General features: G+C 32.9%; 1 protein-coding gene across 1 annotated transcript; it reads right to left on the minus strand.

Annotated features, from left to right (window-relative positions):
• Nucleotides 1-5610: 5610 nt before the first annotated feature.
• Nucleotides 5611-26066, minus strand: Pgm1 (phosphoglucose mutase 1). The gene is made up of 11 exons (XM_076497470.1): nt 25938-26066; nt 25493-25795; nt 25015-25177; nt 23616-23891; nt 22722-22912; nt 21510-21664; nt 20878-21009; nt 18165-18284; nt 9384-9567; nt 8958-9092; nt 5611-8791 (listed from the first exon to the last, which is right to left on the minus strand). Exons 2-11 carry the CDS (start codon nt 25733-25735, stop codon nt 8702-8704), a joined length of 1689 nt encoding a protein of 562 aa, XP_076353585.1. The 5' UTR covers nt 25736-25795; nt 25938-26066; the 3' UTR covers nt 5611-8701.
• Between the last annotated feature and the right edge of the window lie 1731 nt (nt 26067-27797).

Consider the following 27797-nt stretch of genomic DNA (forward strand, 5'->3'; position numbering starts at 1 on the left):
ACGCTGTATGTGAGTGAAAATAAAATGTCAAAGAAAAATCAAATACAGAAAGAAATCAGTTTAATATTACAATTGTATTTCATTTAGAATCATCAGATTTAATTTGCTTATCAAATCATATCCTGATTTGCTCTTAAACTCTAACGATAATTTCTTTGTCTCGAAGTATCTCTTCGCTTAAACTTTTATGTTAAATATTACTCTTTTTGTTCTGTTGGATAACGATATACCATGAGATTATACACGTTCTTTTGCACAATAAGAACAACCTAATTCAAATGTTATTTAATTGAACTTCTGTCTAAAGAAAGCGTCAGCATTAAGATTAAATATTTTGTTGGAATTTTGAACCTCATTAAGTTCAGCTTAAAAACAATACAGGATTGTTTATTCGTATGGCGAACATCTATATGTTGTTACTATAATTTTTTCTGTTGTGTTTTTTGTTTGTTTGTTTTCAAATAAATTTAAGTTCTTGCGAAGTTCAACTAGCCACGAGACTTAGGCTTTAGGTCTTTGGAATATTGGGTTTATGGCCGAAAATATCGTTAACAGCTAGGATATTCAACTGATAAAGTAATATATTTTGTTCATCAAGTAATATAGTTCGAAGTTAATATCTAATTAGCTATGCTCATTACTATATATATATAGTTCTGATACGTGCAAATAGCTTATTTTAATCAGAGGTTAATATTAATTTATTTAATATAAGCATCAGAACTGTTTTTATATTATTTTATATTTAAAAACATAATATTGCATATTACTTTATTCTGTTGTAAATGTCTTATATAACAAGTATGATTATCAAAGGTAACTGTGTAGGGTACTGTCCTAGAAAAACAAACCAAAACATCACCCTTTATTCATGTAACACATTATGGTATAATTCCTCAGCTTTTTTTTTTCTCAGAATTTACTTAAGCAGGAATGAAGTTAAAATGGAAAAGAACGGGTGTTTTTATTTTGCAGAAAAGTTTATATCCTTTCTCTTACGAAAGTGTCACCATGTTATTGATAATTCTCTCACATTATTCGTTGACTGTAACAAACAGATATCATCTACTCGGTCAGCGAAAGACATTGCAACCACTAACCATTTCAAAAGGATATAATGCAAAATTTTCTGAGATAGAATAGACATTGCGCATTACGAATAACAAAGGTAACAAGAGTAATCAGAGATATTGCATATACCCGTTCCACTGCTCCTTTTTGAGATTGCATGCGTTCATATTCAATAACATCAAATTTTATCTTCGAATATTCATAAAACCTTTCTCAGATACTGAATAATCAACGATGCAAAATCACTTTTTAGTAATGCAATGAATAATCTCAACCTTAATGTACCTATACACATTTTGCAGTTATTAACTGAGAAATGCTCTGTCTCAATTAATAAATATTAAAAAAATGTTTCAAAGCAATCTAGACAAATATGGGGAGGACTGTCCCATACTAGCTTCCATATTTTGTCAAATTTTCGTATACTTAGGGACAAGGGTAACTAGAACAAAGAAACTTCAGTTGTTTTCTGGGTTACGTGTTCATTTATGCCAAACAAAATCCCATTGAAACTAATCAGATGAAACAAACTTAAAATTCCGATATTAATACAAATAGGTAGAAAATACATTTCTAGAAATTCGGACAAAAGGAACTTGAGTAATATTTAAAACCTAAGTAAATAATTAAAATAAAGTTTCGTATTTACACAATTAAAATATGTTTATTAATGCAATGTCTTTCTGGCTCTGCATCGTGGTTTAATACTTTTTGCAAATGTTATTATTTCTGACGGTTCATCCTCGATATCTAGAGCTGTAATACTGCAGTTAAAAACGCTAAAATTTATCTCTCATAAAATTGTGTTGTGTTGTATGTACTCTTCTACTGCAGGCGAGTTTTCTATTTTACCCAGCTTTTATGTTCCTGTAATCCGCATTTAACTATATATAGTGTGGCATTACTTATATTAGTAATGCCACACTCACATTATATTTTATAAATTCCAATTTTATCTTCTATATCTTCCTACTTTTATTCACAGGTTTAAAAGATGTGATAATTTTCCACTGAGACTTCTTTCTTGTTTTCCAGATTTGAGTACAGAAGCATATGAACAATACGACCGTTTCTTTATATATACACACGTATAACCAAAAAGCTCACCATTCTATAAGATAAAACAATCATCAACACAAATAAGTCATGATTTTAACTCTTTAGCAATTTCTAAGTTCATATGTGAAGATAAAACTATTGAATTTTATTTTAATTATAATAACTGTTACTATGATTTTATTTTCGAATAGGTCATTTGTTCACCAAGAACATTAATACTCATTACCCTGTATTTTAAGAAAGGCCCCAGTGGCACAGCTAAAAACCGAGTTTTGATACCTGAGGTTAGCAGATCACAGATAGTACATTATATAGCTTTGTGTTTAATTCCAAACAATCACAATCAACTTATTTTAAGAATATATTAATGTGTAATGAAACCCATGAAAATGATGTGTTTTTTAAAGTTCATTTGTTTTATAATCGTTCTTTTAAATAAATTAATATTCTGCAAAAACAGCAAACTTAAACTGACTCTACAAGTCAGTGATTAAACAAACATAGAAATAGAAGGAAAGTTTTGGAAACATACTGAATGTAATTGTGTTTTTAGAAGTTAATCTAGTAGTAAGTTCATTGACAACGATTTGTGAGCATAATGAAAATGTTTTATTTCAGGGGGCATACTACAAGTTTCGATTGAACATTTGCCTTTCTTCTTCAGGTATGATATAGAGAACAGATTTTTGAACTGTATTCTCTATAATCCCAGAGTTCCGCAAAAGATAACCAAGAATGCCCCTCACATATAACAGGTAATGATATTTTTCTTATTTTTGTTTTACTGTGAATTAACTCGCCAGGGACCTAAAGAATCTTTAAAAATCATAAATCAAATGATATTCAGTATTCTCCACAGAATTACACGTACAAGTAAACAAACCAAAATTGTTCATAAGAACATACATAAACTTTAAATGTGTGTTAACGTCTAGGGCGCTCTGATAGTAGTGATGAAATAAGAGAGTACAATGGTTTAGTAAAATTTGATTAACCGTAATCTGCAGCTACTGCTCGAGTGGAGACAAAACGCCGTTTCGGTAAACTTTTATTTTCCTCAAATAATCAAACCATTCCTGTTGTTAAACTACTTAAGTTATTATTTATTTTGAAAACACTATGACTGAACTCATTTTGTTTACCAGCATGGAAGACAAAGCAAAGTTTAAAATTATTTCCATGACTGTTTGAAATATACTCTTCAAAAAAAGAAACGCAAAAGGGATATTTTGTTATTTTAAAGAGAAATGTGTAATAACGTTACAAGCTCAGAGTATGTGATGTTCTGCACTTTGAAAACGGAAAAAACATCGGATTTTTTCGCCAAAACGCATTCGTGTCCAATAAATTTGGATATCAGACCTGACCGATCCACTAGATTCTTAGGCCCCATGTGCAACTCATCATGGTGAACGTCAACGACGTTTTTCAACATGACAACGCCTGTCCTCACACAGCCCGACTCACCACTGTCTTCTTTGTTGGAAAACTAAATATGTAAATATATAGATAAAATATTATGTTTTCGGTATGTTTATGAATTCATCTTAAACACACGTGTGTTTAGAACTCGAACTCTGTGTAGAGTTAAGCAAATAGGGTTTATATACAAGTACGGACATGGACGTGACTCCTAGAAAGCGTACAAAGATTGTGCCACTGCACGAGCACATCGGCATGACTTCCAGTGAAATCGCGGACGTTGTTGGTGTTAGCCAAGCGACCGTCAGCCATGTGATCAAGGCCAAGATGAGTACCGATCTATCAGTCCGAAACGTAAAGGAAGTGGTGGCCGAAAAAGGAAAACAACGCCAAGAGACGACGCGTACGTGGTTAGGGAAAGTGTGAAAGATCCACGGAAGACAAGTGACGCCATAAAGAAAGATTTGGAGGTCAAAAGAATAAAAAACAGCTCTTCAACGGTTCGTCGTCAGCTTCTTCATGTCGGTCGAAGGGTAAGGAAACCAGTCAAAAACAAACTTCTTACCAACTCAATGAAGAAATAACGGTATCAATGAGGTCTGATATATAAGAACAATGAAGGAAGGTGTTATTCATTGATGAGACTCATTTCTTCGTACAGGGTCAAAGAAGTCTGCATGTTCACAGATCTCCAGGTGAGAAACTTCGAGAATCTCACATCAATCAGTTCGTAAAACATCCCTTGAAGATGATGTTTTGGGGCTTTTTCAGCTACTATGGCGTCGAAGGCTTACATATCGTAGAAGGTATGATGCGAGGACCACAGTACATCGAAGTTTTGCAGAGAAGAGTCGTTTCACAATTGAAAAAGATTTTCAGATGGATCTGGCTCCCTACCACACATCGAAACTTGTGAAGAATTTTATGACTACAATGCGAATAAAGGTGCTGGACTGGGTTGGAAACTCTGCAAAAAATTTTTGGGCAATTTGTAAAGAAAGACTTCGGGGAAAAGACTGTACTACAAAAGATAAGCTAATTGAAGCCATAATTGTGTTTTGGTATCGCGATTAAAAATTAGTAAAGATTGCAGTCAACTCGTGGACTCGATGCCAAAGCGAATTAATGATCTTCTGAAAAGTGAAAGCGGTCATATCATGTATTAATTTGTAATTTTTGGATTATCAGAAATAAAACGCAAAAAAACTGAAAAAATCATAATTTTCCGTCTTGTTTCAATTAATTTGCACAAGGGTGTAACTATCCTCGACGTTACTGGCTTAGATGTATAAATTATGAGAAAATGAAAATAAGAAATACCTATCATTGTTCCATCAGATCCTGCGTTCTCATAGGAATATTAATAATATGGTATTCAGTAAAATTATGAACAATAAAAAGCTGAACTGTTCTCTCACAAAACCCTTCTCTATCATATACTGCAGGATCTCAGAAAGTGTCCCGTTTCAAAAGTAAACAAAGCTAAAACTTACAAATATTTCTTTCTTTGAAGTTAATGTCATGCTGTATTCTATCTTACAGATTGTATAATTATTGTTGCGATTCATGGTAAACGCACGTTTCAACGATTTCACGACAGTGCAAAATGTCACGTCATTTTGGTGTCAAATAGCTGAAGAACAAATAACACATTACTGTATAGCGGTGTAATTGGTTAAAACAGGTAACCCTTCCTGACGGCCATCAGTTCCCTTTATGGAAATAATGCATCAAAGTATGAAGAATGACATGTATATATATTTATTTCTATTCACTTCGCTCTCTTCAAGTAGGCGTTTTGGAAGATATGAAAAGGTTTTCCAATGCATGTAAAGGTTCATCAATACATCAAGCGTAAGATTTGTAAAGTAAGGGTTTAACAACACCTGTTAGGTCTTTAAGAATTTTTCAGTGCATGTAAAGGTTTTAAAGTGTGAGTTTTATGATGCATGTAAGGGTTTTTCAGTACATGTCTGATTTACACACTATTGATTTTACAATAAAATATAATGATGTTTTCTTGTCTTCTCCCAGAAGAAAACTATGAGACAAACATAATCCATCACTACAAACGTTTTGTTTATTAAGTTGAAAATTCAAAATTTATTTCCAAAACTAACCAGGTGAACCTAATGATAAACACAGCAGGTTGTTTTTACCAATAAATAGTAAAAAAATTTTTTTTTCTTCTAAACTCCAAACAACTCTTATATACATAAATTGTTTAACAATGGACCTAACATTTCTAAATCACCTTTCTTAGCCAAGTTTCTACAATATTCAGGATTTCTGAATATTTTAGATTAATAATGAAGTTTTCTATCTCATGACTAGCCATTCTTACTTAGAAGCATGTAGTTGTAAAAATAAATCAACAAAAAGCAAGGAATAAAATATTGTTTCAATCATTTGTAAAATACAGTGCCACTTGTTAATTTTGTACCACAAACTGTTCTTAAAACAGCAGTCATCCATACCATCCTGCTTAGGAAAATACAATCCAATCAGCATTAAAAATCACAAAGATTCTGCCTTCTCAGTAACAGTTAGAACTATAGGAAGGAATTTATACACACACAGCATCACTGATTAATGTTCCATAGTGGTGTAGGTATTTTCTTTCAGTTTCAGTAAAATTTATCCCAAAGAAATGTTTAAAAAAATGTACCCTTATGATGATTAGAATCAGTTTTTGAGATTAAGCTTCATAAAAATATTTCAATACATAGTATTTCTAATCAAGCTTTTGATGAATACACTGTCGGAATTTATGTGCATCTGTTTTTTTCATATAAAAAATAAGGTATCCATTTTCTCAATTTCCACACAATACACACCAAAATATCTTGGGATTATTATTATTATTATTATTATTATTATATGCCATATAAAATGGATGAAAAACACAAGTAAATTACATAAATGAATTACACTAAACCTGTTATAATGATTCTCATCAGCAAGCACAACCAATCCTAGAAATATTTCAAGTTGTACTCCATGTTTCTTAGGGATGCAATACAAGAGCAAGTGCAAAATTAATATTACATTTTAAAATCTTTTATATTCATCTCAGCTGATTTCTATGAACTCAATTTTCCTCTTGTGCTTGTAAAACAATTCTTTTGTTTTTGTATTTAATTGACAATTACAAAATGGATCTGTTTTACTTGAAGTGCATGCTGTGATACAACCATTGGAGAACGGGGGAATATATGTTTGTGGCAATAAAACTTAGCATGTATTATAAAAAGGACTGGAAAAATCACATCTGACTACTAGTTCTACAAGTGGACTACTTTTACAAGGGGGAAAAAATTACAGCATTTGATCTCAAGTGCTGCAAAAGGTTGAAATATTTCAAAGTATGACATATAACAGTAAATAGAACTACTTGCCAAAGGTTTTCCCTTTTTAAACAAAACAGTTTATTCTCTCAGGAAAACTTTTTATTTTAAAGAATCAGTAACTGAAATGGCACAACTTACAAAAGGTAAAGTGTTACCCCCCTGCTTACAGTTTAGTAAACTGGAAAAACACATACACCACACTAACTAACTGACATCTATCATACAGAGGGCAGTAGCTGCTGCTGGTTGCTCCATTCTTCAAGTTTAGATAATGGAAACGTTTTCTTTCTCCATAATATATATATATATATATATATTTATTTATTTATTTACATAAAAAATTAAACATCTCTTTAATAACCTTACAGATTTATTTTTTGAAATAAGATAAAATTCTTGCACATTCTGCATACATATTTCAAAATTTTGATTATCTCTTACGTGGAGAAAATATGGTACTTTCTGCATGTTGTTAGGTTTTCCATTTTGTGAACAGTATGTATAAATATACTGAACATGATCAGCAAGGAAAATACAAGGCATTATTTTAGCCTCCCACAAAATTTAAAACAAGTTTTCCAAAACAGAATATTTAATTTTTTTAGCCTTGAAAATGCTTGTGTAACTGTATGAAGTTTGAACTCCATGCCATGATTTCTTACTCAACTATTATAAAGATAATAAAACTTTATAACTCCCTGTCTGGTGTAGATATCTACACAGCATCTACAATTTCAACATATATTAATAATAAATTCCAAAATTAGTACCTCCAATTCAGAATTAATCACATTAAGAAAACACATTGAAATAATAAAGTGGATACACCTGAGGTGTAACTTAATATTAAATTAGTTACAATATTTAGTAAAGTTTAGAAACTGGCTGAATGTATATTTAAATAGAAAATGAATGATGTAACATCTTTTCATGACAATATCAGAAGGAAAAAAGAAAAACTTTAAATAAGAAATGTTTGTTTGGCAAGATAATGTTCACATTACACAAGAAACAGTCCAATTCAATTCACACAAATGTTAGATTTGTATCCCACAAGCAAATCTGTTTATTCAGCAAGATACTGCCCGGTTCAGTTCACACAAGGGTCACAAATATATATTATACATGTAAAACTGTATGTTCAGCATGATACTGCCTAGCTCAGTTCATACGAGTGTCACAGATTTAAATCCCACAAGTAAAACGCTTTCTTCACACAGATACAGTCTAATTCAGCTTACACACGCACGCACACATTGCTAGAGATTCCAATTTTGATATTCTTTAAATTAAACTATTTGTTCAGCTAGATAGAATCCGATATTGGAAGAGATCAAAACTATGGCAAGACCCAAAGTGAAGTTCATCCCAATGACACTTTCATGTATTCAGCCATTGGAACAGCTTTACTGATACTGTTGCAGGACTTCAAAAGAAACATTCAGGAAAAGAAAAAAGCAAGTGCTTGCACTTATGATGTTTTGTGAACTGAAATAATGAAATCCACTGTTCATTCTGAATTGTGCAAAGATAGTAGAAAATACAACTTTGCTATTATTTGAAACATTTCACTGCAAGTGGTATTTCATACATGTCAGTGCATGATGTATCAAAGCATAGCTGTTATTTCAACAAGATAACTTCAATAACAAACCTGGTCAAACAAAAAAAAGAAAATTTTAAGAACATATAAAGTTCAACAAAAATGTGACATAGGTAAACAAAAATTTTTGAGAACCTTCAAGTGAACAGAAAGCATGATCTTAAATCATGAATAGTGGTTGTCCTTCAGCAAGAGATTAAGTGATAACAGTTGGTTCCTGTCTTCCTGTTAATTCCTGCAGCTGGGATATTTGTAACGCAACCTCCACCAGAGGTTTTAGCATTTCCTAAACCAAAAACAAAACACAACTGTCCATTAAATCAATTTTTTATCTTGTGTGTTTTCAAGAAAACAACATTGAACCAAAATATACAAGGATGTTGTTATCTTACATTATAAGTTTTGTGCACCAATATTAGTTGTATCTTACTGTTGGGGACCATGCAACATACCTGTGCACCGAGTCGATGCTTGGATGGATCAGCTTCATAGCTGTCTATGTACATTCTAATTGTAGCTCCACTACTTCCAGTCCCACTTAGTCGAAACACTATTCTGGATCCATCCTCAAATATTATACGTATACCCTGATGAATAACCAGGGAAAATGTTTCATTCATGAACATTCAAAGCCCATTTAATGAGTTGTTCAACATATAGAATGTTTGTTATTCTTACCAGATGTATTTCATGCTAATACACTATTACTAACAAAGTTAGAGAAGTAGACATCCATACATCAATTTATATACATTTCTAAAGTCACTAAGCTTCTTTAAAAGTTTCACATTTCCTGCTTTAGCTACTCAAATGAAAATTAAAAACTAATAAACGTTTGTTTGCATATTTCTTTGATGAAAAGTTTATAGATGTGTTACCTGTTTTTTTGCCACACTGCCATCTATAGGATCAGTGTATTCAAAATTATCAGCCTGAGCAACTTTGTAGGTTTTTTCTCCATGAGAAAAATGTTTTCCAATGAAAGATGAATCTTTAATGAGATTTTCCAGATTTTCCATCATTTGGTTGCTAGGTTCAGAATCACAATTTTCGTAGTCATATCTGCAAGAAAACAGCAGTGAGATGTTGGATGAAACAAAAAAATCATACCTATTCCATATTATACCTATTCATATATTACTTACAGACGTTCCTTTAAATAACACGGGGGGTTTACATTTGTGCTTTTCTAATTCTTTACCCACTAACATGATCCCAAATTCAATAAAAAAATGCAGCCTGGCTAACTAATGAATAAATATTTGCTCTAAAACACATATCAATGCTGTATGTGTAGATACCAGTTTGACTAACAATTGTTATTGAATTCTCGCACTCAACGTTTTCTTTTTTTGGCTTCACATTTCTTTCAAACCAGAGGTGTTTTTGATTAGATACAATATTCAATATCCTTCATCTTACACTCAGACTTACCAGAGTTTAAGTCGTACCAATGTCATGATTTATTTGTACAATAAACAGGTTTGTTATCTTTCATGTAGATACACTTATTTAAACAAGAATCAGAATTAGCATTCTTTCTCCAATATGGGGATGGTCCAATGAAGAAATTGCTTGCATATTCAGTTAACATATTCCACATATTACAAAAGTATGAATCATTTCAACTACAATAACATGAGGAATCTGTAATGAAACAGTGAAAAGGTCTTCGATATCATATGTAAGAAAAAAATAATAATACTTGCGTGAACCTATATATCCTTAAGACAAACTAAATTTAAATAACAATTAGTTCCTAAAGTAAATATAGTTTGAATACTTTCTTCAAATGTATCAATGTTGCTCATATTTAAATTAAATCCAATTTATCTCAATACCTCTGACAATACACATAGGGTGTTCATATTTAACAATACAGACTCTGCTCCTTCCTTCCAACAATACAAAAAAATATGCCATTTTTTAAAACAATACATAACATCCTATTTTTTTTAACAATATAGCTCTGCTCCTTCCTCTCATGCTAACAATACAGGCTTTTTCCAACAATACATATAACATCCTTTTTTTTTAACAATATAGCCTCTGCTCCTTCCTTCCAACAATACATATAACATCCTATTTTTTAACAATATAGCCTCTGCTCCTTCCTTCCAACAATACATATATCATGCTATTTTGTAACAATACAGGCTCTACTCCTTCCTTCCAACAATACATATAACATCTTATTTTTTAACAATATAGCCTCTGCTCCTTCCTTCCAACAATACATATAACATGCTATTTTTGTAACAATACAGGCTCTACTCCTTCCTTCCAACAATACATATAACATCTTATTTTTTTAACAATATAGCCTCTGCTCCTTCCTTCCAACAATACACATAACATGCTATTTCTTAACAATACAGACTCTGCTCCTTCCTTCCAACAATACATATAACATGCTATTTTTTTAACAATACAGCCTCTGCTCCTTCCTTCCAACAATGCATTAGGATGTCAATATTTATGAATGTAAGTTCTGTTCTCTCCTAACAATATTTGTGGCATGTTAATGTTATAAGTACAGGTTCAATTTCTCATAATGAACAATATACACATTTCAATATTTAAAAATATATGCTGTGCTCCTCCCATCCAACAATACATGTAGGATGTCAATGTTCAATAACACGTGCCCTGTTACTGCCTTCCATACAGCCATAGGTTTTGAATATACAGTAATTTCAATACCATTAAAGAATCTTATGCTTCCAGTATGTATTTATACATAAAATAAATAGCATGTTAGATCTGATGTACTCATAATTGTACAAATATGAGAATCAAGACATTCACCTTTAACATGTAGTAAGTATGAGTGACGTAACTTACTACAAATTGGAGTAAACTACACAAACAGCCTAATACAATCGTGCCTATGAGAAGTTTGATTACATAAAACAACCTCATGACAACAGTTATCAAGTCAACTTGTTAACTCAGTTTGCAATAATAACATATATTTATTATTGCAACATATTCCACATATGCAAGGAAACAGCAGTGAGATGTTGGATGAAACAAAAAAATCATACCTATTCCATATTATACCTATTCATATATTACTTACAGACGTTCCTTTAAATAACACAGGCATGCAGACTCTGGAAGTTACAATACTTCCATTGTAATGTGCATCATTACAATGTTATTGTAACTGTTAATATCAAATATAAACTACTTTTAGTGACATCTGATGAAAATAACCTTACTGATATTTTAAAATATATCACATTAACTTTTATACCATTGAGTTTTACTTTTTCATGCTACAAAAATTGATTTATTTCATTTTACAATGAGGCTGAATGTTTCAAAATGTTCCAAAAGAACCTCAAGTGACAGTGACTAGTTTTGAATACAATAAGTGTAGGATTCTTCAAAATGTTCTAATAGAACATGAAATGCAGTCTCTAGTTCTAAGTACAACAGTGATTTAAGGAAAAAAGAAAAAGATACTCTTCAGACATAAAACAAAAATTAAGAAAATAGTAAACCACAGAAAAGGAACCAAGAAACAGAAAAATCAAGGGTACCAAGAGTATTGCCAGAAAGTAACAACTATTTATAAATCAATACTAGATGTATGTATTGCTAGTGAGGTTGGTGTTTGGCATTTTATGGAACAAAGCAACTAAGTTATTTGCACCAAACAAGTAAATAAATAACACTAAAAGTTCCATAAAGTGTAAAGGTAAATTAAGTTAAAAAAGTGGCCCAAAGTTGGATAAAAACTTCAAGAGAATTAAACAGGCTAACAGATCTTAAAAAATTAAAAACATCTGTAAGGTGGACAGTGTTATTTTACTGTCATGCTATTTTTACAACTATGTCTAAAATGGTGCCATCACTCATGCTTGTAATGATAGCATGACAGTAAAATGTGGGCTATTGTGACTTGAGCATCACATATACCACATAGTAGTGCATCATTCCAAGATAAAAGAAAACAATGACTTAAAAAACTGTATCCAATGCGTAGCCTAGCCAGAACTTTCTCTTTCCGATCCTTATGGAAGCAAGACAATCAAAGAGCAACAGAATGTTTGATTTGGAAAAGCTTGTAATCATGTTACTCACTCCAAGTCGACTACAAACTGGTGCACATGACAGCCTTGAATACATGGCTATTAGTCTGCATATGCAATAGGCACGGCATTGATAGCACCAGAAAAAACAGACTTAGCTATGGTTTAAGCAATATTGTTCCTGCAAATAACAATGTGGAGTAGCATCCAGAAAAACTGGACAGAAGTAGATGATAAAGAGAAACGGACCAGCCTGTTTTCAATATTGACAAAAACAGGACAAGAATTAACATGAAGCAATTTCAGGACCAGTAGAGTTAAGTGAGTTGGTACAAATAGTACAGTTCATGTAGTGCATCCCTTCTACATGAACCAGGGCAAGAGGAATGGGGTACAATTCAGCAGTAAACACAGAAACTGTAGAAAGGATACTGTGTGCAACCACCAAATCACAGAAACAGTGGCAGAGCCCAGTAAGTCACATGATTTTGAACCATCTGTATAAATAGGAATGGAAGTATGATTCAGAAAATTTTTGTAAAACAGAAGACGATACTTCCAGTCAGAAGTATCTGCCTATTTCAAATGACTCAAAGAAAGGTCATGCACAGGTGTAATAATAAGTCATGATTTGATGGGCTGACCTGTAGAGACAGTAACATCATTAAATGACAGACCCAATTCAGCCAACTGCACCTGGATACGAAGACAAAAGGAACAATGGTAGACTGTCTATTCTAAAAAAAAAATGGCCCACTGAGAAAGGAAAACACAACCCCAGGTGGGATTCTGTAGTGAGGATCAGAGTTTTGAAGATACAGTAAAGACAGTTGCAAACAGCAGAAGTATAGAGGAGGTCCACGAGACTCAAGTGTAAAACTCTGGACTGGAGAAGTGCAGAAAGCCACCGTGTAAAGCCAAAGCCCTAGATAGTGAATGAGGTCCAGCATACTGAAGGCTGAGGTTCTGACAGAGCCAAAGACTCATAGTCCAGTTTCGATCAACAACTATTAAGAAGTTAGTGATGGGCGTTCTCAACAGGTGTTATGGACATTGTGTCTGATACTAGTGTTTGGGTATACTGCTCATGAAATCTTTATGTTGCTGCAATGTCCTTGTTTGGCATTGCATTGTATCCCCTAATAGGGCTCCATGGTGGGTGGGACAGTAGGTACTGAAATGTTATTTTATTATGGATACCCCCATTCCTGAAAAATAAATAAATAAAACTAAGAAACAAATAACTGGCAAATGGCCACAAATGGATGATTGTTCAACAATCACTATCACAGTCAATTTCTATACCTAGATTTCTCATTTTGCACTCATTATCCGAAATCCTTAGGGCAGTTGTCTTCCTTTTCAAGAGGGAATAGAGGGGCTTGCTAGCTCCCCCAAGTCAGTAAAAAAGTCACACTCTGGAGATATTTTGGTTGAAACATTCTAACCACAACACCTTAAACTCCTCCTAAATTCAAAGAGCATTGGGGGACATACCCATTGACCTTATTTCTCATGTTACCCTAAATTCCTTAAGAGGAGTTATTGTTGAGAGGGACTTGGAAAACATTCAAGTCGGAGATCCTCACTGTTTTGTTTTTTTCCAGCCAAGGTGTTTCTGCAGTGTGTCAAAATCTCCACTCGCAATGACACAATTATGATGCCAACTAACGTTCTGATTCTGACGTTTACATCACCATATATATGTAAAAACAGCTGGTTTGGGTTGAGAAACTTTTTTTATGTAGAGGAGCAAATAACGTTTTAACCTTCTTCAGTCATTGTGAGGTTCACAAAAAAAAAAAGGTTGAAACGTTTTTCACTCCTCTACATAAAAAAAAATGTTCTCTACCCATACTAGCTGTTTTTACACACTTTTCTCTACAAGTGGGTTTTTTTGTCATTACTGATTATTTACATCACCATGTCCACCTGCCACAGTCAAGTTATATGAACTATAAAGTAAGGCTCTACATTCCAAACTATCTCAGATTTTTCTCATTTTAGCAATTCAGTCACTTGAAGACATCATGTCAGGGTTCTTTAACATGTGCTTGTTGTGGTGGCAAAGACCATGACACTTACAAGTGGGAATTGGAATGAGAATGCATTAACTATAGTGGTTCATACCCTTCTTACTCTAGTTCTTGCTCTAAGTGGATGGAGGAGAAAGAAGTGAAACACTTGAAGACTGAACAATATCTCCTACAGAGAGGTTTGGAAGTTATTGTCCTTTGCTCCATCTCGGATATATGCTGATGTACTCCGTTCCACTGCCACAGTGGGAGTGTATACATCTCTCAGTCCTTCCAGAAGAGTCGTTTGCAAAACATCTGAAGTCTTTTGCCCTCTATGGTTAAAAAGAGTTGTAGTCTACATCTACTACAATCTCTGCCCCCACTATTCCTTCTGGTGGATGCTTGTTTCTACTTCTTTTGGTTCCAGGTTTGGGCATTTCCTCTGGTACATCTTCAGCACCAAGATGCAAAATGGTTATTCGTTTATGCCCTTAGTCACTGGTATTTTCGTCCACAGACATAGATCTGACTATCTGATCCAGGACAGGAACCATGGAGGTTGATAGACCTCTGTCCAATAAAGAAAAAAATGTGTTCGAAAACAGAAGAACTTCCCACACCATTCTCCTACACATAAATAAAAATGGCAACTTGGATACAATGGAACTGTTGGAGTTTTGGTTTGAGAAAAGATGACATTAAGGATTTGATTGATTCTTGTCCTATGTGTGTCTCTTTACAGGAAACATTTCCAAGATTTGCAGATACATTCGCCTTTTCAACAGTTTTTTTTGTACAGAAATGGCAGGTTGTGTGACTGATGAATGCATGGAAGGGATAGCACTACTGATCAGTCAATGTGCACCAGCCCTGACTTTGTCACATAATACACCCTTTCCTGCCACCAGTTCCAAAGTCAAATGGGATAAGTTTCAGAAGGTCAATGGGCAGTATACTTCTGCTTCCTCCCTTATGGCCAAGAAGTTGCTGATTCCGAGGGCATCATTGATACTTTTGGCAAAAGCTTTTCTCATGCATCCAACAATTCTGATTTATTACCAACCTTCTCTGTCATCAAGACTTGGGCAGAGCAGTTGCCTCTTTCCTTTGAGGCTGATCATCTTTATGACTACAGTCTCCCCTTTCCACTGGTGGATCTCAAGATTGCCCTTTATTGGTCTGACAGAACATGAGTTGGACCTGATGATATTCACTGTGAGATGCTGCCCCATCTCTCTCCTGCCTCTCTAACTATTGTTCTGGTTGTTTTTAACCAGATCCAGCAGGAGAATACTTTTCTCAATGCTTGGCACTGGGCCATTATCCTCCCTTTTCCAAGCCCAGGAAGGATCCCAATATTTCTTCAAACTACTGTGCAATTGCTTTGACAAGTTGTCTCTGCAAGATTTGAGAAAGGATGGATGGTTAATGCTTGTCTTGTTTTGTTTCTTCAATTAAATGACCTTCTACCACTCCTGCAGTGTTGGTTTCGATGACAGTACTCCACTGTAGACCACCTGATTTGACACAAGAAGTCAAACAGGAAGCCTTTATCAAGTTACATCATCTTGTTTCTATTTTTTTCATGTTGAGAAAGATTATGATGCTATGTGGAAGTGTGGCATTTTGCATGACAATTTGCCCCACTTTTGTCATAAATATTTTAATGGCCTGGCATTTCCAAACTTGTATGGGTTTGATACTTTCTTGTTCTTTCTCACAGGAATTTGTAGTCCCTCAGAGCTGCATTTTGAATGTCACATTATAAAAATTAATGCCATTGCTGGACAACCTCCACCCACAGAAGCAAATGGCTCTATGTCAATGACTTCCACATCTATTGTCAGTCGAACACGAGATTTATTGAGAGGCAGCTACAGACTGCCATCAATCTCTTACTGAAGTGGACGACAGCTGATGGTTTTACTTTTTCTCTCCCTAAAACCATCTGCATGCTCTTTTGCCAACAATGGGGTATTCAACCCCATCCCGAGCTCCATCTTTGTAAAGTTGTGCTTCCTGTGATCTCTAAGGCAAAGTTCTTGGTGCTTATATTTAACCATAAGCTGATTTTCATTCCACATTCATCTACAGGAATTCAAGGCCAAAGTCATGTGTTGGGTTTGAATTCCTGTAGATACTTTGCTAACAGTATGTTTCTTTGGTAGAAATTAAGTGAAATAAAACTCACATCATACTGGAAAAACAAACCAAGAATTAATATAAAAGTATTTTTTCAAAGTTGTACAATAATGAAAAATGGACTAATAATAGTGTATCAAATGAAATCTATGGACTACAAAACGTTTTCAAAACAGGTGGACAAGTAATGACTAAATGCAAGGTACTATGACAAAAATGGAACATGCATGAATACCTCATTGAAAAAAAATGAGACAAAAAGAACATCAAGAATATAAATACTGTATGAAGACAAACAAATATTAGAGAAATTAAAACCTCAAGAGCACAGTTATATTTATATTCTATTATTTGCATTAAATAATAAAGCCAGATGCAACTGGCATAACATTACATGAGATTACAGGGCTACACATACGCATACAAGTTCAGAATTGAGGAAAATAGGGATATCAGGTACAGACTGAAATGTGTTGTAGCAGGGTTTATATACGAGCTTAAACAAATAACAAGAGATTCATCTACAGATGGGGGTGTAAAACTGGGGTGGAGCTTCAGTTGGTTTGGTTGTCCAGAATGTTTTCTCGATTTGTTTTGAGACGTTTATTTCTAAAAACTTCCCCTTTTACTTTTTTTCACAGATATGTAAAATCTGTTTTTTCTTCATCGACTTGCTGTTTAGTTTCAATACGATGGGATGCAAAGGTTGAATTCATTTTCCTTAATTTCCAGACTCTACAGTGTTCTTTAACTCTTCTTCCTGTGATATCCTGTTTGACCTATATATATAAAGTACTGCAGCCTTGACACATTACTGGTAAACACCACAGTTGCTGTACTTTTTGATCTTGTCTCTGTTGTTGTAACATTTTTCTTAGGTTGTTTCTATTACAGAAATCAGGTCTATAGGTTTCTTTGTTCAGTGTGTTATGTTTTGTCAGAAGGTTTCTCAATGTATCTTATCTTAAACCATTTCATTTTCTTGTTGTTTGGTGCAGTATGTGGGCATACAGATTTTAAACATGTTAAGTTTGTTGCTTTACCACTGTTAATAGCAACTTGTTTTATAGTTTTTAATCCAGTTTCATAATATTCACACGACAAAGGTACAAATTATGTAACACAGTAAGTTTGTGAGATGTCTTGAAATGCATACGATTGTCACTTCAAGTCAGTTTTCTAAAGATTTTGAACAAACGTATGCTGTTACTTTGGTAAACATCTGAGTCCAAAAAAAAATTAATGTTTCCATTTCCATAAAATTCCATAGTAAATAAATATAAATTTATTTTCTTAATTTAGAAAAGACACAGAAGACAAGTCACATCATCCACATATTAGCACCAATATTTAACAAGTTTTGTATCATTAAAATCACTAAACAATTTTTTCTAAGTTCTGAAAGCTTAAACTGTCATTACAGTTCTTAAATAAAACCTATTAAAAAAGATAAATTTACCTCGTGAAAAAATTACGTCCAAATTTAGCCCAGTGATCAATGAGAAGTTCTTCAAGACTTTTTCCTTTTTCAGCTAAAATTGAAAGCCACGCTAAAGCTGCCCAGACTCCATCCTTCTCCCTGGATTGTACAAAAAGTTACAGTTTAAGTTTTATGTTAATACTGGTTTACAAGTTACAAATTTGTGTCTTCTTAATTCTTTAAGAACTAAATGCATTAATATTAGAAACCTTCTGTGAAAATACCAGGTTGATACAGATTTTAATTGAGAGGCAAATACCTGCAAAAGTATATAACACATTAACATAAATCAAATATTATTTTAAATAAAAGTCCATAGAAATACCAAAATAAACACTAAAACTAATATTACAGTTGGCACTAATGTGGTTAAACAGCTGCCTAAAATGTATAACCACCAAAACTGACATTATAATTGAATAATGTGGTTAAACAGCTAGCTGCAATAGATAAATACCAAATGTGATATTGTAACTACAAATCTTGTTACACAGTCAGCTACAATATATAAACATAAGTGATATTATAACTGTCACTACTGGGGTTAAAACAGCTAAAGCTACGATGGATTAATATCAAAATAGATATTACATTAATTCTCTCTACACGAGTTCAATCAACTGACCAATCACATGACCACTTTTCTACAAACTTTTCATACAAGTACCTATTCACAAATTTGGAAAACAAGCCTTTTACACCAAAATTCACATTTTAAATAAAGATTTGCTTGTGAAAATAGTCATTTTTGATTAGTTCTTTGTAAACACTTATCCAAAATTCTTAATTTTCATTTCTGTAACCTTTAAATCACTGAAATACATTTTGGGTATTTTTCTCAGTAAAACTTTATATTTTATCCATTATTCTCTCTACTCTAATTCCATACAAGCTTGGTCAATTTGACCAAACTTGTAACTTGTTTATCCTAAGTACCTTTAAATTGTTAACAGTATACATATATTTATATATATATATTTTTTTAAAGCAATAATACCATTCATGCCATTATAAGTTATAAATCACTTAGGGAACATGCAACTCATATTACACTATCAAATTACACCACCCACAAGCTCCAAACTGCTCATGTAATATGACCTTAAGTAATTTACAATTTCCTATTTTTACAGTTTACTTATTTTGTAATAATAATTAAAGAATAAACATGAAAGATAAAAAGTAAGGTACTTAAATTAAGTTTATTTTTTGCTTTTGACTGTAAATGACACTTAATCCTACTCTTTTTATATTAATGGTAGTAGTACACTAAATGTTTTTTACTTAAGTAACATTCAGGAAGCAAACAATTCCCAAAACTATCAAATTTCCTCTGGCTCTCTCACAGCATAACAAGAACCACCACAAATTCATCCAAGGCGTCCGATATATTTCCTGAGAGAGCAGAACTTAAACTGAAAGGAAAACTGTTTTCTGTAATACAGTACATCATTTGATAGATGAAAACCTTGGCTTTCTATTGGTTATAAATAATGTAGTATCAAATGTGACAGGTGAGTGTGGCATAATTGATCTGATTTTCTAATTGATGTTTCTGTAACCAAATAAAATTGAAGGCTATGAAAATTACATTTTAACTGTGTGGATCCATACACAAAACCATACAAACATCATTCATAAGCAGTCAGTAAGTATGGAGTCAATCTTACAAGCTTATAGTTATTAGCCATTATAACACTGTACACTACTATTCAGTTCAAATACTTATTTTACTAAAACCCAAATTTATGCAACTGACAAATTCAACATTCAGTTGTTGACAAAATTTATTGTTGCAAATATTTGTATACATTTTGTATATTAATCTGTACTTTGTTGGCATTGCCATCTGTATATCATCAGCCCAGCATGGTCAGGTGGTTGGAGTGCTCAACTCACAATCTGAGAGTCACAGGTTCAAATCCCCATCACACCAAATGTTCTCGCCCTTTCAGCCATAGGGGAATTCTAATGTGATGGTTAATTCCACTATTTGTTGATAAAAGAGTAGCCCAAGAGTTGGTTGTGGATGGTGATGACTAGTTGCCTTCCCTCTAGTCTTACACTGCTAAATTGGGTATGGTTAGTGCAGATATCCCTCATGCAGTTTTGCAAGAAATTAAAAAAAAAAGGTTTTATTTTTATAATTCACTAGTAACATGTATTGTTAATATCATATCAGTTTTGTTAGTTTCTTCATTTCACTTGTAGAAACACATGAGATATTGATGTTATACAATTGGTTACAATAGATTACTAATAACCACTGGTTACAATCATGACTTCTTGAGACTTAATGTTGAGGAACCTACAGCAAGGAAAGAAGATATAAAAATGTTTGCTGTATCATCCTTATATTTCATGTTTGCATCTTTCCTTACATCATTTTACAAAATGTTCGTTATTGTTCATTTTGTGATTATTTCCCCTGACTGAAAATTAGTGTGTTCTTTGACTAAGCTTGACTGAGTCACAGCCAATCAAAAATAAGTTGTCTAAAAGCGACCTCTGTAGCCCAGAGAAAACTCAAATCACTTATTGACAACTTCTGCCCATGCATCCAGTTTTGTATGATTGTTCATTGGTGACTCTTGTACTTAGAGTTAAACAACATATCCATAATAAAGTAAATTTAAAGTAAAATATTAAACAGACAAAAAAATAACCACAAACATCCTCAACTATCACTTACCTTATGTGATCTGAACCAGTTCCAAAACTCTCCTCACCACAGAGTGATATCCTACCAGCATCCATTAGATTTCCAAAATATTTCCAACCAGTAGGCACCTCAAAAAATTCTTTTCCAGTTTGTTTTGCAACTCTGCAAATAATTAAAACCTTAAATAAATATATTTTTAATAGGAATCATTCATTTATATTCACATTTGGAGTAAGGAATGCATTAAACATGCAAGTCATTTCTTGGTTTGGACGAAAAACACATGACAGACCTCTAACAAATTATTCTAAAACTAGAACTGTTTTGACTGAGGGTCAAGTTCTCTGTAGTTAAAAATTACACAAGACTCCTGTAACAAGAAAGTTCTTGCATAAATTTTTAATTATCCAGGCCTCCATATGCATGGAGTTGACAAACAGTACATTTAACATATTTTACTGTGATGTCAACTTTTAAAACACCCAAAAGAAATGGAAATTTATGGAATCATTAAAAGATTGTATCCATTTTTTTTTTTATATGATAGTAGCTTCATATTTAAGAAATCCAACAACACATCTGTAAGATTAAGTTCCAACCCACTCAGTGTAATGCAGGTCATGGAACTGATCGTGTAAAAAAACAACAAGTGAATACTTCACCGATCTACAGCACCAGCAGTAGGCATACTCCGAGCATAGCCTTTCACTCCTTTGTTTTTAAAATATGGAATGCTGTCTAAGTTTGCAGCAATAACAGCCAGAGAATCAGAAGGAGTGACAAAAAAAGCTTGATGTCCAAGAATCATATTGCGATCCTGTTTTGTAAACAAATATTCGAGCTAAGTACTCAATACAACATACTTTTATGTAAATTATTATTAAATTTTACTAAGCATATTAATACATCTTATGAGTTAACTTAATGAAACATCAATAAACAAGTAATATCAGTGAAGAGAACAAGAAACATCTACTTAAGATAAACAGATGTTGCATATTACATCCTTTACACAACTATTTCTTAGATCTCATGATAACATTTAGTTGACAAACATTTGTCTGAACCTTTACCTCAAATAGTTTACAAAATAAAAATATAACAAGTAAAATAACTACAAATTTGTTCTCATACAAATTTTGCTAACATTTATTTCAGATAAACTGCTCTTTATAAACTCTACTGCCATTGGTCTGTTTTTCTGTTGTTAGATAAGTGTGTAATTTTACTATTCAGTTTAGACTTTCTGAATGTGAGAAGCTTCATTATATGGGATATCTAGTTTTGCAAGAGCCAGGTAGTAAAACTGTCTTTCTTCTGTAAACAGCTTATTTTGAATAAGCAATGACACCAACAGTGCATATCAGTACAGATCAGTCATTAAGAGTAAATCCAAGTTCCAAGTACAGAATCATTCAACAATGCTTCAACATGTGTCGTTTTATACCTTTTACTAGTTATGTATTCAGAAGTTAATACTGAGTCAATGGAGCTGTAAAAGCTTAGTTTTCTTCAGACTTGCTTGGTATTTCAAGATGGAGTAACAGAACACTAATATATCATGATTTTTTATCATATGCCCCAATTTTTGTATTTATGAAGACATGTTCCAATGTAATAGATTCTAATACACTTCTGACATCAAAATACTGCCCGAATGGTACTATATATATTCCACATAAAAAGATAAAACTATGAAGTATATTTTCAAATTTACTTGAAAATTTTTGAATTCCAAAATGTTGAAATGTAAACAGCCAAGTGCCTAATCTTATTAGTGAAATAACATTTAAAGCAATTATTTCATAAGTTCTACTTTTGAAAATTACTAAATGAAGAAATATTTAATTTTTAAAATCTGATGTTTTACATACCCCATCGCCATCAAATGCAGCTCCTAGACCATACTCTCCACCTTTCATAGTTTTTACTAGATCTGCAGCATACGTGAGGTTTGGATCAGGATGGTGGCCTCCAAAGTCCTCTAGAGGTTTAGTATTAACAACACTGTCTTTTGATGTGCCCAACTCATCACAAAATATCCTTTCCACATATGGTCCAGTAACTGTTTAAAAGAGGACTGTCAAAGTAATTCATAGTCACAAATACAGAGATAGACATTCATTGATTTTAATTACAAAACAGTTCAACAGACAACCACTGATATATACTTAGCTCAACACACAAGAGCAATATACTGACAAATTGGATGTAGAATTTAATAAACCATCACTTCAACTCATGACACAGAGGTAATTAGCAAACACTATCACAAATGCAATAAATAAAACAACTTTTGTAACTAATAAAATGGTTATTTTTCTGAAACATCAACTCCACTTAAATAGTCAGTTAATGTTTTCTACTTATGAAAGTGGTTCAAATTACATTATGAATGCTTTAGTTTCTACCACGAGGTAAATACTAAATTTCAGAATTTTGTTCAAGTCATGCCAGGCCTAGTGTTCTAAAACAGCCATTGAGTACCAAATGCTCCCTAACTGGCCATACATGATACTGGTGTTCATATACAACATTGAAATACCAAATGTTCCTTTTGTTTCACATACATTACATTATGCTCACAAAAAGCAACTATTTAACTTTTCATTAATGTTGTTCATAATTTTGAATTTTTGGACAAAAGCCAAAAAGGTATTTTTTAATAAGATCACATTTTGTTATTTGAATTTCCAAAGTATGCAAATCCTAAAATACTTCTTGTTGAGTCTGGATGCAGAAATTAAAAACATTTAAGTTCTACTGACCTCCATGCATAGAGTCCAGCCGGATCTTGAATGGAGTACTACCACCTGATCCAGCAAGAAAACTACGAACTGAATCAAAGTCAAAAATTTCCTTCATCAAGCTAAGATAGTCAGCTACAGAATCTACCACTTCAATGGTAAAAGGATGACCTTCAACAATAAACTCTTGGGTTTTTGTTTGGGTTATATCTACTGTCAAGTCAGGACAATGACAATATTCACTGATCTTTTGAGTCAATGAATATATTTCACTAGTGACACTATCTGGTGCAGGTCCTACAAAGTAAATAAGAAAGGACATAAATGTAACTTACAATGCATTAACAAATAAAAAACATTATGCAGTACAAGTTTTATCCAATCAATTCTGAAGAAAAGTTAACAGTAGAACATCATTCATGATATGTTTAATACAAAGTTAAAACCAATGTGTTTTCATGTACTGTTTCCTTTCCTTTCCTCATTTTACCTATTACAGCTTTATATGATATAAAGTAATTTAACAAATGTACATATTTTTAATTTTTCTACAACTTATTTTTAATAGACAGTAGATATTTTCAAATCACAAGCACACTGAGATCACCAATATACTTGTAAAATATTACTAAAACCTTACTCAAACAGAAAAATAACTTTTGCTTTAATAAGTATGTCAAAAAAAAACAACAAACCTTAACAGTGAAACAAAAACTAAAAATAATTTAGAGAAAAACTATGTATTATGATGCAATTGTATATTGCTATGCAAGACAAAGGAAGTTGCTTTTAGTGAATTTTCTTAATTTAAACACACATTATAGTTAGCTCTCTGTAAACCAGATTAAAATATTTTTTTTGAAAAGTGGAAACTTCACATTTATTAGCTGAAATGAAGTTTCTCAGTTAACTCTGAACTATGTTTACTTTCATTTAGTTGTTCTTTTTTAAAGAAAATTTTTCTTTGAATGAGAACAGATCTAATAACACAATCAAAAACCTACTAGTTAAATAATCACAGCTATAAGTAAGATGTAGATGAAGGAGTGACATTCATGGAAACATTAAATATACACATATACAGGGTGGCCTGTAAGTTCCTACCCATCCATATATCTTATGTATCTGTGTATCTGCATGCCATCCCTCATTCTCGCTGCATAATATTATGCGACGCCATGTTCGGCGAGACATTTTCCTCAACATAGCAGGGATTATTGTTCTAAATGCCGCAGTAACAACTGCCTTCAACTCATCATCATCATAATTCAATATAATATAACTACATATGGATGGATAGGGACTTACGGGCTACTCTGTACATTACCAAGTCCAAGTTTGACCTACATTATCAAGTTAAATAGTTCTGGCTTGCAGTCAGATGTACATGAAGCAGAGATGTATGGAATAATTTAAATACCTCCATTAGCTGTGTTGAACTTGATACCAAAATCACCTTCTGGGCCTCCAGGGTTATGACTTGCTGTAAGGATAATTGCTCCCTCTGTTTGATATTTTCTTATAACACAAGACACAGCAGGAGTTGACATGATTCCATTCTGACCAATAATCAACTTCTTTACCTGTTTAAATATTTTTAAAATTCTGATAATGGAGAAACAGTTCACATCATCTGAAAGAAAAATTATCTTTGGCACTTACTACCTTTAATATTGGTAACTGTTATGATCTTGTACATTTATTCTTATTTATAAATAAGAGGCATTCGTTGTTATTATAGCTTAAATTAAAACAAAACAAAGGAAGATAAATCAGCTGTAACCCTAAAGCTAAAATGAATTTGAGACATCATTTTAAACTGTTAATGCCAGATTTTGAAATAATGTTATCAGATTCACTGTTCTTATAACAGCATAAATATCAGGTTTCGTCCTTACTCCATTTCCAGCACAGATTCTAATTATGATATCAACTGCTTCTTTAGAGAAGTAACGACCATCACCGCCAACAACAAGACAGCAGCCATTTTTTCTTTCACCCAGTGCTGTCAGAATACACTGGATGAAATTTTCGGTGTAGTTTTCCTGCTTAAATACAGAAACAGATTTCCGAAGACCACTTGTCCCTGGTTTCTGACCATCATAAGGCTTTGTAGGTACTTTGACTGAAGAGAATTGCATGATAATTTTGGTGGTGTATTAACGTTATTGCCACAAAACCTCCAGTATTACGTTATAACCCTGTAAAACAAAAAGCACTTTTAATATTAAAACCTTACAAAATTAAACGAAATATGTACACATACAAAATAAAAGATCTACATGTTTTCATTCTTTTTTTCATATATATTTTTTATTATTATCCAAAAAGGATCACCTTCACCTTATATAGTCTTTACACTTCGCCGGTACCCCAACAAGTCACAATTTAATATTAAAGGTCACACAGAGTCGTGTCAGAGAATAGAAAGCAAAGTTGATTGGAAGATAAAGCCCCCTCTTGCGGTAAAATACCCATAATTTATCGAAAAAGCTCATTTCTGCTCGAGATCGTTGAAACATTTGCTGTAGTTTTCAGGCCCTTCGCTTAAATTTCTGTTATTTTATCATTTTCACGCACGTCATTTAAGCTACGCTTTACTATAGGCTTTTTGTGTTAGATCGATAAATCTTTGTTTATTTGAAAAACTTTTGCGCAGTTAGACAAATACACTCATGTAGTTGTTACTTTATTTTATAAAATTACCCATAAATTAAACAATAAAGTAAAGTAATGGTATTTATAACAGTGTACAGAGTATGAAACAGTTATGAGCATTTAGTATATAACACGATTTTATGAGTTGAAACAAAGAAAATTAGAATAACGAAAAACAAGAATCATAATTTTAAAAAAGTAGATAAAAGGTGATCACAGCAATTTATGAAACAAACTGAAACTAAACGATTGCAATTTAAAGTAAATGTTAAGTGTTGTATGTGTGAAACACTTTGCAAATAAAAAAAATAAAGTTGTGATCGAATCCAGTCGTCATGTGATAACAACGACATTGTGTAGCATATTCGTCGCATTGAAATGTTTCATTAAGCAAAACCAGTAACCCAATATGCAATATAAACTTCTTGAACAAAGGCTTTTCTAACGATACAAAATTTATAATGTTTGGTTGAGAAATTTGGGAGAAAAGTTCCGGACAGACAGACACAAGCATATTATTTATATGGATACACTTCTAAATGAAAACTTTATTTGCTTGCGACTTTTCTGTTTGTGCGTGTGTTCTTCTTGTAGCAAAGCCACATTGGTTTATCTGCTGTATCCACCGAGGGGAATCGGACCTCTGATTTTAGCGTTGTAAATCAGTAGACTTACCACTGTCCCAGCGGGGAAACGCGACTTTCTTAATAGACACAGTTCGAAAGGGAATACAGGCTTAAATATACCGTCTCTCGGAGAAATTTCTAATGAAACAATTTTTGAAAGAGAAAATACAGAAGGACTTCAAAGTCTGCTCAGTAAAAGTTTACACAAAATAAACTAACCGCTGACCCACGTGAGGGCAATGCTTCAAAGAAAATTGCAAAGTGAAAGGATAAAGATTAATTGCAGGATCTAAGATAAGATCCAACCTCAGGGAAAAAGTAGCAACAAAAGCACTGATGTGAAATCTGGAGGAGAGAGATTATCTGTGTAGCAATGTGGGAACAAGACCATAGATCTGAAACCTTAAATGTTGAGTCGGTCACACAAAGCACTGCACTGTGGGTCTATTTGATCTAAAATACACCGCAAGTTGAGTGGATACTGACATTTTAAAAAGGAAGTTAAGATGTATTAAAGTCTCAAACATTATTACATGATAGATATTGGTTATGCTAACGGAACTGTCAATCGAACTTTGGCAAATATACATCTAAAATTTTTAAGATAATCTCTGGATTGCCAGAAAAATCTATGCTGAGTTCTATCATTTTCAATATACTTTGGCCCATGCAATGAAAGGACAAATCATCATTTACATAATACTGTTGATGAAAATGTCTTACACGTGTTAATGGGAAGAGTACAGATGCCAGAAGAAGCCAGTAAAAGTGTTTGCCGTGGAATAAAGATAACAAACTGTTCATTCAACTAGAAAAGACCTACTATACAGTTCTAACACGGACACCTCTCTCTTTATGCTGACATTTATAGAGAGATGAACATGAGAACACTATTATTATTCTGGGTGCTGCAGTGGAC

The sequence above is a fragment of the Tachypleus tridentatus genome, chromosome 4 (genome assembly GCF_004210375.1).
Source record: "Tachypleus tridentatus isolate NWPU-2018 chromosome 4, ASM421037v1, whole genome shotgun sequence".
Taxonomy (NCBI): Eukaryota; Metazoa; Arthropoda; class Merostomata; order Xiphosura; family Limulidae; genus Tachypleus; species Tachypleus tridentatus.